This window comes from Mya arenaria, chromosome 15, assembly GCF_026914265.1.
Source record: "Mya arenaria isolate MELC-2E11 chromosome 15, ASM2691426v1".
Lineage (NCBI taxonomy): Eukaryota > Metazoa > Mollusca > Bivalvia > Myida > Myidae > Mya > Mya arenaria.
The window spans coordinates 49,207,919-49,223,209 of NC_069136.1; the positions used below are offsets into that span (position 1 = coordinate 49,207,919).

The window sequence follows — 15,291 nt, forward strand, 5'->3', positions numbered from 1 at the left end:
TGAACGGATTTGGCGTACTAACAAACGAAATACACTTTATCCACACAATACAGAATACCCTTGATTTATGAAAACGTCTAACGGAATTTTTTTATCTACAAATGTTTTATTGATATAATTTAAACAATATGTACACAAAATTTAACCAATTGCCTTTATTATTATACAAATACAATTTCACCAAATTCATCAAATGTTTATGTATTTAGTTCTATTTAATGGAACCATTTATGTGGGTTTTTTTACTAGTTGAAGGGACTTCTTTTACGGACATATAAACATTGTATAAAAAAAGAGAAGTAACATGACTTTGCAATTATACATAGAAAACTCACATATATACATATGAAAAGTAATTAATAAGTACCTCATTAAGTTTACAAAGATAAGTTAATGTTGTGTGTTTCGAATTCGATTTTCATATTTACATGTATTTAGCGAACACGTTAAAAAAATATACACTATTGAAATTGGTCCGAGCATCATAAATATACAAAGCAAATTTAAAATTGTGATATAGTATTTATAAAGTCATGGCCTACTTGCACTTTGTATACATGAACATGTACGTCACAAAACGCGCTTTATAATCATATAACATACTTTTTCACAATTTCATTTGTAAATCAACACATATCAACCGATATATCCATTTGCTATACACACATGAACGGATGAAAGTAATCAAAATAGCAGCAAACAACAGGATAATGTTTCCGACAAAGGAATTCCACAGCACCATGGTTCTCATCAATGAGCACATAGTTCAACAACAACGTGTCCCATGTAATATTTTGATTGCACATAGTTCGACTTGCGAAGTCCCCTTCAGGTGTGAAACTTCGGGATCCACTGTAAGTCTACCCTTAGTTGTCTTTTATCTGCAATAAATTACAATAAATGTTGATAGCCAAATATAAATATACGTACATGAACTAGAAAGGCCGATAAGTCATTTTGGTTTTAGATGGACATATGCTCTGAATTTCGAGAGGTTGCCAAACACGACGCGCAGGTAAAGCTACATGTAAAAGTTGCAGTTGTAATTTTCACTTTAAACTTGTGCATGTAGGATCACTCATACTTGTATAAATCACTGCTTTCCTCGTTTTATCGTTCATGTAATTCTAAACTAGAAGAATGAGCGCATATCTTGATGACGTAGTGCACAGAAAGTAGTATACAGGTACACGTACCCGTACAAGCACTATTCCGAAACCTCTCTATTAGAATACAACCTACATTTTCAGCCAATGGTATCACAGATAGGCAACCATTAGGTAGTAGACTTAATCATTAAGAATTTCGACATTCGCGGGTGTTTAAAGGTCCGCCTGCTGTCAATCATCCGATACACACTACCTGCGTCAGATTTTGTGTTGACAATGTATCAGTCAATGAGGTTGTATTCTAAGTCAGTTAGATGACTTGAAGTGAATTCTTAATGATTTAGAAGGACTCGTTAACTACGCTCACTCCGCCCATTCTTAATCATTAAGAATTCTCTTCATGTCATCTACTACATAACACACATTCATTGGCTTGCGAAAATATTGTGCAATTGAACAAGGATGGAATAAAAGGAATCATACAGGAAATTAATAACAATACAGTCCATGAGTAAGACATTAAACTTAACTTATTGCCAATGAAAAGGCGTCATACAAAATCAGGCTCTACCAAAAACCTTATTCGCAAAGTATGTATTACTTTGTTTATTTTAAACCTATGCTGCGAGTTATGCACCAGCCAATTGTAACCACGCCCCCCCCCCACCCCTAGATCCGGGGAATAGCGGGGACTTTGACTTTCGGTCCAGCCAAGCCCGGGTAAAATCCCCGTCCTGTAGGAGCGAACTGCTGGTAAAACCCCCGCCAAATGCCCCCGCAACCCAGGGACCCTAGGTAAGGCCCATTCCCCGCTATTTTTGAAGGCCGTGGTTACAATTAATTGGTGCATTAATGCAGTTTATTTTCCAAAATTCACTCGCTCTAACAATTTCTCTAAACCTGTGAATTAAGACACATAAAGTATGGCATAAACACTAAACAGGGATGGTCAAAAGGAGGTTGTGAAAGAGCAACGTACCATGATCGATGTCCCTGCTGCGGGGAGGACGAGCCCCGGCTTTACGGAGCGGAGTCGGGTTTAAGGTCACTGGGCCACCTGTGATTACCTCGTCTGTAAAACAGAACATAGACGAAGTTTTGTTTCATAACCACTTAGCCATACGGCCCATGTGGACAAATAAAATATTTACAAATATTTAGAATGCAATACATAAACCGAACAGGTGGATTTTAGTACACATACATTGACAATATATAGCCCCGACAACGCGTCAGGATGGGATTGCATGAAACAGAAGGCCACCACAAATATCAACACAATTTATTATCAAAGCTGGGAGTAGGGTCCTAGATCAAAGTTAAAAATACCTCTACCTCTAGGCAACCGAAAGCGCTCAGAAATTGGGTGATGGACCAGCTGACGTCGGAAGGAATAGGATGGACCGCCGCTTCGAGTCAATGAGTCTGTGATCGAAATTTATAATAAATTACTGTACAGACTGATTTACGACTTACAACAAGAGAGCATCCGATGTTAAGACAACAACCATTATACCAATAATATTAAAGAAGTGTATGAACCTTCACCAGTAAATGAGAAAAACATTCAGGCTGCGTGTTCTTACTTTGAAACTGATGAAAAAAAGAAGTTATCTATTGCATTAAAGCTGCACTCTCACAGATTGAAAAATGCATGTAAACCAGTCATAAGACTTCTGACAAAAAATAGATTGCAGATTTTTATATTTAAATTCAAAAATTGATGTTTTATGCATTTTTCTTAAACCGTTAGTAACGCTTTTAAATAGCCATAAACATATTAGTTTTCGAACGGAAATATTAAAATTTGCGATCTGATCTTTTTCAGCAGCCTTTTATCACTGGTTATCAGATATTTACGCGAAAGTGTGCGCATTCTAAGACAAAAAAAAATTAAAAAAAAATGTAAAAACAATAAATCTGTGAGAGTGCAGCTTTAAGTGGTTTACTGGTTAAGACGATAAAATATCAAAAGAAAAGATTGCACGTTGAAACTAGTATACACACAGTCCATGATAACAGTATTAATTACGACAGAATACAAACCTCTGCAAATGCATACGAATAAGGTTAGAAATAAAATCAATAAAAGTAAAGCTGCAGATCGATGTTAGAGTTACTGGAAGCCAACAACTGATAAGCCAACATAGTTTACACCATCCTCGGTACCCACTCTATTCACAACTTTTAACTCAATAGAATACCCTGTGTAAATCTTTACTCGAATCCGAATATTTGGTTGACGCCATAGACACACCTCAACAGTGTGTGTATAGGACGTGATAAATAACGTCATATATTCTACGTCTGAAAGCAACATTTTGCTTAAAATGAAGACTTGAAACAAGAATAACTTTTCTTTTTCGTCACCATTTTAAATGAAACAAAGGGCAGGTTATGTTGATTAAAGAGCCCCACCATCGTTTTGTTGTCAGAGTTTTATAAGTTGATTAGATTCCTCAAACACTTCGTCAAATCTGTGGTTTTGTGAAAAGGTTTGTCGAAGTGTTTTCTGAAACTAAACTCTCAATCAAACTCAAATAAAAGACCGAATGCGGGGCTCTGTAAGCGGCGTAGAATGCTTTGTGTTTCATTTAAAATGGTGAAGAAATAGTAAAGTTATCTGTGTTAAAAGTATTCCTTCATGGCAAAACATTGCTTCCGACGTAGCATTTATGACGCAATTTAACACGTGGTATACACACACTGCTCAATCGATACGGAAATGGCCGATAATATACGGTTGAATATGAATATTCATCCATTTCGTCATTAGGAACTCCTCGGCCACTTTTTTCAAAAACAACCTCGGATGTATATGGACGGTTTACACACTTAAAAAGTGGTACGTTTAAGTCCGCTGCAATTAGATCGCGTAGTAATCTTATTTAGTAGTTAAAATTTATGACTTAACTCTTGGGAATCGTAATTATGTTTGCAATAATACACTTCACTGGCAATCAATTTAAACTGAGAGCAATGAATACAACTCTTAAACACTACATTTAATTAATGCTTTTATTCAAAAAAAATACGGACTACTTCAACAGATGTACCGGCATATATCCGAGGTTGTTTTTGAAAAAATGGCCGAGGAGCTCCGAATGCCATTTCGTTAGCCCTTTTTCCCACATTACATTCTTTAGCTTAGAGTAGAATGGGTTCCGACGATGAATTTGCACAGTCCACAACAAAACCTTCGATACCTTTATATTTTTTACTTTCTACAATGCTAGGTAAGGGGGTTCTCATGATTGGCAGCGGGTTTAACTCCGCTGGACCGCTTGTTACGTACAAGCCATCTACAAAACATATGTTGTGTTTCAATCCGTCATGTCCCTTTAATAGCTAAGTGTTTTGTATTCTTCAATAACGTCAAATGGAACTAAATCGCATGCATTTATATTTGCAATTTAAATTTAATACACGTTTAAAGATCCGACGATTTTAAAGCTGCTATAATTAAATGTGAATTTATTGAGTGTCTAAGATTTCTATTATTAAGTTAGGTTTTATTGAGCTTTTGCATTACATGCTCAATTACATTTGATAAAAAGATGCAGTTAGTACTGTGAAGGAAGTATTCAACAAAAGTAATAGTTAGATGATATTCAGTGAAATCTTAATTATTAAGAATGGGCGGAATGAGCGTAGCGAACGAGCCCTTTTTAATAATTAAGATATTATTTCAGGTCACCTATTTGACTGAGAATACAATTCTCATTGGCTGACACATTTACATTTTCGACACAAAATCTGACGAATGAGTGGCAGAAATTTAAACAACCTCGAAAGTTGAAATTTTTAATGATTAAGCCTAGTACTTAATGATTGCCTGTCTGTAATTTCATTGGCTGAAAACGAAGGTTTTTTTTCTAAAAAATATATATTTATATGTGTCGCTTACATTGTTTTCATATATAAAATGTGTGCATCAGAGTATAGAACGGTATAAGCAACAAGTGCGGTGCCAGTAGATAGTTATACGGTTATAGGTTGGTTACTGACAAATGTAAGCGTTAGGACAACCGGTACCTTTCACATGGGATTTGCTGGGTTCTATATTAGGAAGTGGGGTTCTATGAACCGGAAGTGGATTAAGAGCTGCTGGGCCACTGGTTATATCTAATCCCTCTAAAGACAGCATAAACGAAATGTCATTTTGTTAAAATCTTACCACAAATGGCTGAGTGTTTGGTGGAGACCCAAAGTTAGGCTACATGGAAGGCAACCCAACACAATTCAAATAACTAAAGTAGTTGAAAAGTTCGAATACTCTGTAGGAAATATAACTTATGTTACCAAACTATTTTGTTTCCATTAAAAGAAATAAAATGAATTCAGATTAATTAAATCTCTTACAGAATGCAAAATATATTCTGAATCAAAATGTTTCCATCATTTTCTTTGCTTATATAGTTTGGAATACATTTAGTTAAAATTTTATCTAACAGTTTAGGTTATTCTAGACTTTTTGAATTAACAAGCCAAGCCTAGGAAGCGTACCAAGATCGGCCCGTTCTCCATTGAGAAGCAACTCAGCACCCTCCGTCTGTCGTGTGTACTGGTCCTGAGCGTCTACCAACCACTTCCGGATACGTCGCCGTTCGGCTGTTGGGTGCCATGCATGTATACGTGAGTCAGAGAAGCGAGAGGGACACATGTCGACAATGAACAACACAAAGTTATACACCAGGCCCAATTTCTCGAAATGGAGGGATTAATATAGGATTAATATTTTGTTTGGGTAAAGTTTGTGTTATATTCCCATATGAAGAACTTTGAAAGGAAATGTTATTTTTGATATCACCAAAATTACTATTGATTGTGTTAAATGAATATTAAATAAAAAAAATTCTAATTAAAATTATATTCTTCAGCTTGAAAGGCTGTATATGTTTTGAGAAATCGGGACCTTGGAATGAAAACAAGTTTGTTTTCAATGTATAACAAATGCAGGAAGAACACAAACAAATATCGTTGATGGATAAAATGACTTTTCACACAGGATTTGCACATCCCTATTGTTTACAGCCCTTCCCCTTTGGTTTGAACAAATTCAAGGCTTGAATGTTATTGAAGCCATACTCGAATAACAGAAGTTTGCATTCAGATAAAAGAAAATTCTTTGCTTAATCCCGTGAATAAAACCTGACAATGATGTTAATGCCGTGAATATATGTCACAGAAATACTCTTTTGTATTCGGTTTCCAATTTAAATAAAAACATAACTTTATATTCCAAAACAAATTTTGTTCAGTGTATCTTATGTTCAAGCCATGTGTATGAAATCTGGGGCATCATGCATAACACACAGTTGGTAGCAATGCAAAGGTGTACATCGCGATAAAAGGGATCAAAAGCTCTGAAGTAAGTTAAAATTAAAACTAAGATTCCATTGTTCTTAGAACCGAATAAAACATCGTGAACATCTACAAGTATCTAAAAAAAACATACATAAATTTTTGCTGTGCATAAATATCAAAAGCAATATTCTTGTCCGTTTATCGTAAAAAGCACGTGTGATGGGGCTTTAACAAAATGTTTGTGTCCGGTCCATGCCCCCAACAAATATTAAAGTAAGGTAGGATTTAATTTTTTGGAATATTTTTTAATAGCCATTGTTTCTTGACAGTTTACTGTTATCAACAATTATAGGTTTCGACTCAGTATAAGCATTACTGGCATTGTCCAAAGCCAAAAACACACCATTTTTATTTTTAATAAGATTAAAATCAAACAAATGAAACATATATATATATATATATCGACAATAAAAACGTCTATGGTCGGGGGGAAAAGGGTACGGCGGGAAACCGGATACAAACATATTTTACGCCTTATTAAGTATGTGAAAGAAAAAAGGGATGCATAAGTTACAACAGACAAGGGACTGTTAAACATTTATAGGCATACCTGCTTCTTTTTGTTGAAATATATCTGAAAAGAAAATTGTCTTTAATATGGATATACAATTAAATTTGATGAGTTGATGTCGGTGCTTTTGAAGACTGTTTCCAGGAAAATGAAACAGAGTTACCTATTTAAGGTCCTCTCAATATTCAGTTACTTTAGTTTGGTACAATTAAACAACCAGCATGTCAATATTTTTTTGGAATGGCATTGAATAGTGTGTGCCAATATTGTCAAAAATGCATGAACTCACTGACAAATTCTTCTCTCTTTTCGCGCTCGGTTTCCATGGTTTCGCATGTTTCATCGCAGAAGTCGCCTTCGCCGTCTTCCGTAAGCCTCTTGGCACAATTCCGGCATCGTCTTCGTCGTCTTCCGCGTCTTCTTCCGCCTGAATAATGCAGAAAGAAGTGAACGAATGTCGAATGCGGAACACTGGAAACAAAACCATCACATACTGTTAAATGCATTCTTTATGCTGCAACTTATAAACCAGCGTACATATTTGATCAATACAAGAAATGTTCGTTTCACTTAAGCATGAACCCTTGAACAGTTAACTGAGAAAACAAATTGGACCATTTTGTTGAAATTTATGAATATTATATTTCTAAAATAGATTGAATGCAAAAAGAGTGTTAAATACCTGCAACCGGGAATACTATGTTGTTTTTCCATTAACAGTCCTTGAAACTCACTTTTAAAATCCAATCATAACATAACAAACATTATAATAAAATGTAGCGCTTATGTAAATATATCTATTAAATACAATCGGCTAACACTCAAAAAGCTTTTATTTTAATAAGCTCCTTACAATTTGAGCGTAAATGAAACAATCCGTTAACCTCTAGTCGCTTCTAAATGAACTACAGTATAGTCCAAAGGTGAATGTCTGCGACTTGAAAAAGAACCATTTTTTACAATATATTAGAAGCGCTACAATGTGACGAAACCAGGATTTCAATACGGGCAGAAGTTATAGTAAATTCATTTCATGTATGAGGAAAAACTGACAGCATTTAGCTTTACTTTTATCAAAAAGAGACGTAACTGAAAATTACACTAGTTAGTTAGTTTATGTGCTTTGTTTCCATCAATTATCTATCAATCTAAATTGTTGGGCGGAAACCATTTTTCTGTTTTTGTAACAGTGACCTTGACCCAAACCCCCTCAAAACCACACCAAACTTGCTCTTCACATAAGCTACTTACACATCAACTGTGATAACTATTCATCAATTCTAACTTATGTCTTGGGCGAAAACTGTTCTTCTATATTTAAGAATAGTGACCTTGACCCCGACCCCCTCAATTGCAATCCCAAGCTTGCTCTCCACATCAGATACCCACACACTTAAGCAATTTGGCGGAAACCAATGTTTGTCGCCCAAATACGACATCCCTGTTCTAACAACCTTGTTTTCGTTGAAAAACAGGTTAAAAATACCGCGCTTATCAGCTGTGCAAAACGAGTAACTCAAAGAATGCGCTCGCATGATCAATGACAACAAACTAACAAGAATACGGGTAAAACTTGATTATCTATGTACGTTTTCATTTACTTGCATACATGTTACACACAGGCGAGAGAAAATGCAACAGAGTAAATCTACGTCTTATTTAATGCGCTGGTCAGCTGCATGTTTACCGCTGAAGGGGCTTAAAAGAAGGCTTTGTTGTTGTTGACCAGCTAGGATGTTGACACACGATCAGTATCATGAGGACCAACAGTTAATCTGATATAATCGACAACGTACTTTTATCTATTGATTAACTATTGACAGAGCGTAAACATAAACTGGGTAACGGTGCTTATTTCGAATAAAAAAGAGGAGTAAACTGCTGTTCAATATAAAAGTACTTGCCATCACTATGAAAGCGCTTACCTGCATAATCACCTGACGACCGCTGTGTCAAACCCTCTGGAAAAACCAAAATTCCTTCTGTATAACAATCTATCAATCATATTCATTCTAACAACATTGGTTATTCAATCAAATTGTTACTCTTTTTTCAAAATGTTCATATTTGGACCTGGTTTATGTACATATCTACTCAAAATAATATTCAAAGCTTCTGTATACACCAAACTAAAATGATCTTATTTAAAAAAGAAAATGATCTTACAGCTGTTGTACAATTAAAATATAAATCAGAGATAAGTTAGTTTAATCTAAATAGCAAAATAGCAAATCTCGAATTGTATGGCATCTAGTTCACGTGGCCACACATATAAGACATTCATGGACTCAATATGATTTACAATCACGTATTAGTACCGTATCTTACCACCCCCCAAACTTATATTACCTTCGCCTGAAGCTATGGGCAGGCCTTGGATGCTTAGCTTCACGTTACCATAGTAATCGACCGAAATGTTGAGGTTCTGAAACGTATAAAGATGTTCACAAGTTAAATGAAACAGTAATAACCTTCCAACATACTATTTGTAAGAGATCTCACTCAACGTATAAACTATTTTCAAATGTCAATATAAATGTCCAATTGTTGCACTCTAGAACTGTTCACGAATGCATAGTTTCGTTACTGCCTGTTTATAGATTATTTGGAAAACACCAATAAAGCAAGATTCAGGTAACCGCGTTGACATGGTCAGTCATAACACACAGGGTGCCAATTGTATTTAAGGATAGAAACCTGTTTCTCATCCCGACGTCGTTGACAGAGTTTGAACTGTGCTGCGCAGTCGGCGGAACAAAACTGTCGTCTCTGGCCAACGTAAGTCAAGCACCACTTGCACAGGTAGTCTGAAAACGATCACAAAGAACTGACAGGGTATTCCACACGCACCATACTTCCTCAAATGCAGGCAAACGACGCAACTCCTATGGGGGTTTTTCTTTATTGTACCGAACGTCAACCTCAGGAGTTGCTACGGCACATCGTTGTAAACAGTTTAAAAACTGTTGATATCGGAATACGTTGTTTAAATGAGGTATGTGGGAAAACTGCAACTTAAACATGGTAAAAAATGAGAAAGTTTGGAATAGGGTGACTATGTTGTGTCAGTAATTTAGCAGAGAATAAAATGCAAAAATTTGTTCTGTAATATACATTTATAAACTAACGTTCATGCTTTTGCTCGAGGGTTTTTCGGTACGTTTTGAGTTTGTGTTTTATAAAAGAACTCATACTATCTTCACAGATGAAATGTGCATTTATTGTAGATTATTCCTGTAGGGTTCCTGTACGGTTCGTTTAATGTTGAGTGGGACACTACAAATAACAGACACACAGATACATAAGGGGCAGTGCATGAAGGCATCACGGAGGAACAGTATGTAGTAGACCGATGTTACTCAAAGTTGTCAAATAATAAACACTTGCGCATCTGCTTCAAAATTATTCATTTAGCACAACTTATTGATGAATATAATTCCTTACTTATGATAAAATAAACATGTGCTCAACTATCCATTTCGATTGCAGTACTAACACATTTAATTTATTATCGTGCACCATTGTTGATCGTTACTAGTCCCACATACGGCCAGTGGCATCATGACAGTAGACTATCAATAAAGAGAAGACCACAGCTTAACGTGTATGTTAAATCACAAAAAAAGTCACACGCAACTGCATGACTTACATGGCAATGTTCCAACATTTTAACTGTATGATTAGTTGCATTAAAACGTTGCATGTACATTCCACATTGAACATGTCCTGCTGAACTCAATATAATGGCTGTACATCTTTGACGTCATTTACTGTAAATGCCCGTTAATTAATCAACTCGCACACTAATGCTGAATTAACTAGCACAGCCCAATGCGACCTATGTCTGAAAACAAATCAAATGCAAAAGATGCACCTGTAAATGTCAGCGTGGTTGTGAATGGTGGAAGGTGTTCTTTACTATCATCTGATCTATCCGTGTCCATACTCTTGAACTCGATGTTTACCATCTTCATCCTTCCTCTGGATCGCGCCCCGCGTCTTAGTTTACGAAAGTGGGTGGTCAACGGTTTCAGTGGAGCGAGGTTACCCTTGATCTTGAACGTCGTCGGTCGTTGGCTTTCCCTTTCCGGGGTATCCGGCTTGGTCAGGAACTCTGGTATATCAGAACCACTTAGACGTATAACATAGCGACCCTGTGGCCCGTTTATACCCACTCGCGGACGGTTAAATCTCCGAATCGCCTTTGTATGTGGCATCGATGCTTTATTAAAAATTAGCGGTTATATCTCGAACTCTGAATTTCCGAATTACACACATTATGTCTATTTCATACATTAACCTTAACTTCACCACCACACCACAGCTCCTTTCCTTTCCTCTTCTTCCATTTGATAACTCACATTGTGTTCGCGTTATATGTTAAGAATGTTGAACAATCACTCCAAAAACTAATGCCTAATTAAACCGGTATATCTTTTCACTATTACATCTTAATTACTTGAAGATAGCTTTGAAAAATAATGTTTTAAAGAGTTGTTCAATAGCTTGTATTTGAATACTACAAATACGTCTGGATTACTGTTTACTCGGACCTTTTAAAATCAGTCATTTACATATTTATTATTCATTAAGTGTTGGATATTTGATAATATGGCCACACAGACCCTGATAAAATTTGGAGATATCATTGACTGTGAGATATTTAAACAATCAAGTATATTTGACATCCTCTATACAACTATTAGGTGTATATCTACCCTGTTCAATGGTTAATTTGTATAACAAGAATGTTTTTGTGCTTTGTCATTTTTATTTATTTTACATTGGCTTTTATAAGAAACTGATAGAAAATAACTAAATGGTTCTGCCATGTGCTACATAAACATTGATGGACAATAGTTAAATGCACGAGAAATGGTCTCATATGTAGTTAGAAATTAGGTTTGAAACTGGTAATCCATTTTATTTTACTTGATATTCAGCAAAGATGGCTGTATACCTAATTTAGACTTATAATGTTGGTTGGCTGGGGATAATATAATTATCCTTATTAATTGATTGGCACCAATTACCTAGTTACTACATCAATCATTTTTCCAAGATAATCACCAAAGGCAAGCTGATATGGCCATATGATGGTTTTAACGAATCCGATTTGAATAGCTCTTTGTAAATACAGAATTGTCTACTATATACGTAAGTTAATACACACAAAAATATACAGCACTTTCAAGCTATTAACGGTAGATTGCTGACACTTTCGTAAGACCTAAAGAAATACTGTATTTACCCATTCATATAGGCATGTAGGTAATGCAAATCTGTAAAGTATTTGGCTTTCTCGCACATACTAACGTATTTATTTATTCATATGAATGCGTTTTTCAAAATTTGTCCAGGGAGGAAGTGATAGTTATGCTCTAAGACAACTCAAACACTTTCAAACACGAAATTGCAGAGAGGCATTACAAATATTATACGTATATTAAAAGTTGATGTCGTGTATACTGATAAATCTATACAATTTGAAGACGAAGAAAACACACATTGAATAAACAGTTGTGTTTGTATTTTGTCACAAGACAGTCATGTCAAATAGTTTGTTTTTCCTTACAAAATTTAAGTAGATATAAGTAAAATTACTTGCGATTGTCGACAATGCATGTGAAAATTAATACTTCAATTATTCATATACGAATATAATGATGTCAAAAAGAAAGGCACACGTAGAAGGACGAAAGTGAAAGAGATCCATCTTTCCATATAATAATGTTGTTACTTTTACCCCTTTCGACGTGGGAAGCCTATGATACTAACCTGGAATTGCTGGAAAGTCCTCCAATACAGACGTCAACTCCCGAGACTCGTACATAATGAGGAACACCACCTGATGCAAGTTCCTTGTACTAATTCAACATTAATGAAGGTTACTTATTGTCAGAATACACGAACCGCTTCACTTATAGTAGTCTCTTTAAAAAAAAAACTCGAATGAAAACATGAGTGTAAGTTGCCTATAAAAATATCTTCTATACGAGATTGCTTATTTCTTATTGTCATTTAAAATTAGAAACCATGTGCTCATTGTCACAATAAATATGGAATCAGAAATAACTTCACGTTTGTGCTGTTGACAATTAGACTAAATACTTGCATTGAAAACGATAGAAAGAATAATTAAAATGGAACCAAAATATAGACTATAAAATTATCTATTGCTCCTTTATGCGTACATTTAAACAGAAAATTGAGTAGCAAATTTTAAGCGCACTTGATCAGATTAATTTTAACAAAGAAGAGTGTTTGAAAAGAAAGCCATCCTATTAGCATTTGAACATTATTTGACAATAAAGATAAAGTACAAAACATTCGGCATTAACTTAATGATCAAATAACAAAGCAGAATAGGCATCGAAATGTCTAAATATTGATTTCGCTTCTGTTAATGTAGTTTTAACAATCGTTGATTGGTAAACATCAATAAATCTAAATGTAAATGGAATCTGAAGATCACAGTTATTTAAACAATAATCAATGAACTTTCTTCATGTTTTTTTCAATGGATAACAATGCATTCATTTTAAGTAGTACTTTTATGTTCGTTTAGTGACAAAGATTTACGTTTCTCTTTTCACAAACCTGTGCACATCTGAATTTTGTTCATATGCTCTTAGTTTTGTATTTCAGCAATATTTTAAGAACAGCTTCCTTGAAAACAATTAATTTGTATTACAGACTTATGTATTGAAAAGAAAAGCATACCGAAATAAATCGTCAATAGAAACAGTGACAACGATAAATTGAATATGAATCTGTACATTAATTGCTATTCGAAAATTAATATCCTTAACTCTTAATTGCAAAATAATCATGCGAATCACAAATAATCCTTCGCAATTAACATTAAACACAACATATAAATAAGTGAATAACGAAATACCTTGCTTAATATTTGGGGAGTTCTTGGCTACAGTTGGCGAATCCATTCACACAGGTGGACAAGAATCACAAAACACTTTTATGGCATCCATTTAACATTTTAAACAATGCTATTTTATCACGTCGTCACATTAGTAAACAAGAAGTCAGAATAGCCCTTATCATTACACGTACTACAATGTGGCTTTAAAAGAGCAATTCAACTCCATACAAATGAAGTTGGCACATGAAACACTGAGCAATGAAGGCTTTATGTGTCAACAAGTATTGGGTTTTTCATTGTATCATTTCTATGTTTTTCTTTAATTTCAATGCAAGATTAATATAGATAGTAGCAAAACAAACAGATGATAGGGACGTTCTCATATTCGTTCAAGATTGCTCCGAGATATAATCATCACTTAACCTATCGAATGTCTTAAGATAAATTTGAAGCATGCCATATAATGGTAGTGTTTATGAAAAATTAATTTGATTTCGATATTGATGGTTAATATTTTACTACAAAGTGCATACTGACTTGTATTTTACTAGCAAAAAATATTTCATTAGTGAATTGTCGATCTTGTATTATCACTGACACGGCGCATTTCATTAGAGAAATGTCGATACTAAAACAATGCATTTCATTATGGAAATGTCGATCATATTTTGCCACTAAATTTGTGCAACTCATAAGGAAAATGTCGAGCATATTATGACACTTATTTAGCGCATTTCATTAAGGAAATGTCGATCATTTTATGTCACTGACTCAGTGCAACTCATTAGGAAAATGTGGATAATATTTTGCCACAGAGTGCATTTTATTCTGGAAATGTCGATCATATTATGTCACTGACTCAGTGCATTTCATTCGGGAAATGTCTATCATATTATGTCACTGACAAAGTGCATTTCATTCGGGAAATGTCTATCATATTATGCCACTGACAAAGTGCATTTCATTCGGGAAATGTCTATCATATTCTTCCACTGACAAAGTGCATTTCATTTGGGAAATGTCGATCATATTATGTCACTGACAAAGTGACAAAGTGCATTTCATTCGGGAAATGTCGATCATATTATGTCACTGACAAAGTGCATTTCATTCGGGAAATATCGATCATATTTTGTCACTAATGCAGCGCATTTCATCAGCAAAGTAAATGTCTATCGTGTTATGGTACTTTTCAACAAAGATAAAGCAAAACAAACCTAGCGTCAGAAACATATATATATATATAACTATGATAATGCCTCGAAAGATAACGTTCCCATACCACAACAGAAGAAAATAAAAGAAACACACAAATTTGGCGTCAATATCAATAATCGTTACACAACATAAGGCGGTTGACGGAACCACAGAGCTGGGGATAAAACCGGTTTGTGAGTCCTAACTTCGCACTACTGTTCAAA

At 34.9% G+C, this 15,291-nt stretch overlaps 1 protein-coding gene across 11 annotated transcripts; it reads right to left on the reverse strand.

Annotated features, from left to right (window-relative positions):
• Nucleotides 1-109: 109 nt before the first annotated feature.
• On the reverse strand, nt 110-14,047 carry LOC128218713 (uncharacterized). Of its 11 annotated transcripts, none has more exons than XM_052926395.1 (14): nt 13,711-13,851; nt 12,766-12,920; nt 10,862-11,101; nt 9,685-9,794; nt 9,337-9,412; nt 8,913-8,948; nt 7,277-7,414; nt 7,027-7,050; nt 5,616-5,720; nt 5,145-5,243; nt 4,316-4,411; nt 2,445-2,534; nt 2,089-2,181; nt 110-881 (listed from the first exon to the last, which is right to left on the reverse strand). In XM_052926395.1, the coding sequence occupies exons 2-14, from the start codon at nt 12,818-12,820 to the stop codon at nt 829-831; spliced, it is 1,215 nt and encodes a 404-aa protein (XP_052782355.1). In that variant the 5' UTR covers nt 12,821-12,920; nt 13,711-13,851; the 3' UTR covers nt 110-828. The 11 variants fall into 11 exon arrangements, with proteins under 11 accessions (XP_052782355.1, XP_052782351.1, XP_052782356.1 ...); XM_052926391.1 differs by having other exon boundaries at nt 12,766-12,854; nt 13,711-13,846; XM_052926396.1 differs by lacking the exons at nt 12,766-12,920; nt 13,711-13,851 and adding an exon at nt 13,889-14,047.
• Nucleotides 14,048-15,291: the final 1,244 nt, after the last annotated feature.

What these genes read in the sequence shown, in the direction of transcription:
- LOC128218713 (XM_052926391.1), bottom strand. Translation starts at nt 13,820, where the DNA reads ATGATTATTTTGCAATTAAGAGTTAAGGATATTAATTTTCGAATAGCA. An exon ending in CAGCAAATCCCATGTGAAAG is followed by an intron (nt 4,412 to 5,144) that starts GTACCGGTTGTC and finishes TATGTTTTGTAG; the next exon opens with ATGGCTTGTACGTAACAAGC. An exon ending in CAGCAGGGACATCGATCATG is followed by an intron (nt 882 to 2,088) that starts GTACGTTGCTCT and finishes AATTTATTGCAG; the next exon opens with ATAAAAGACAACTAAGGGTA.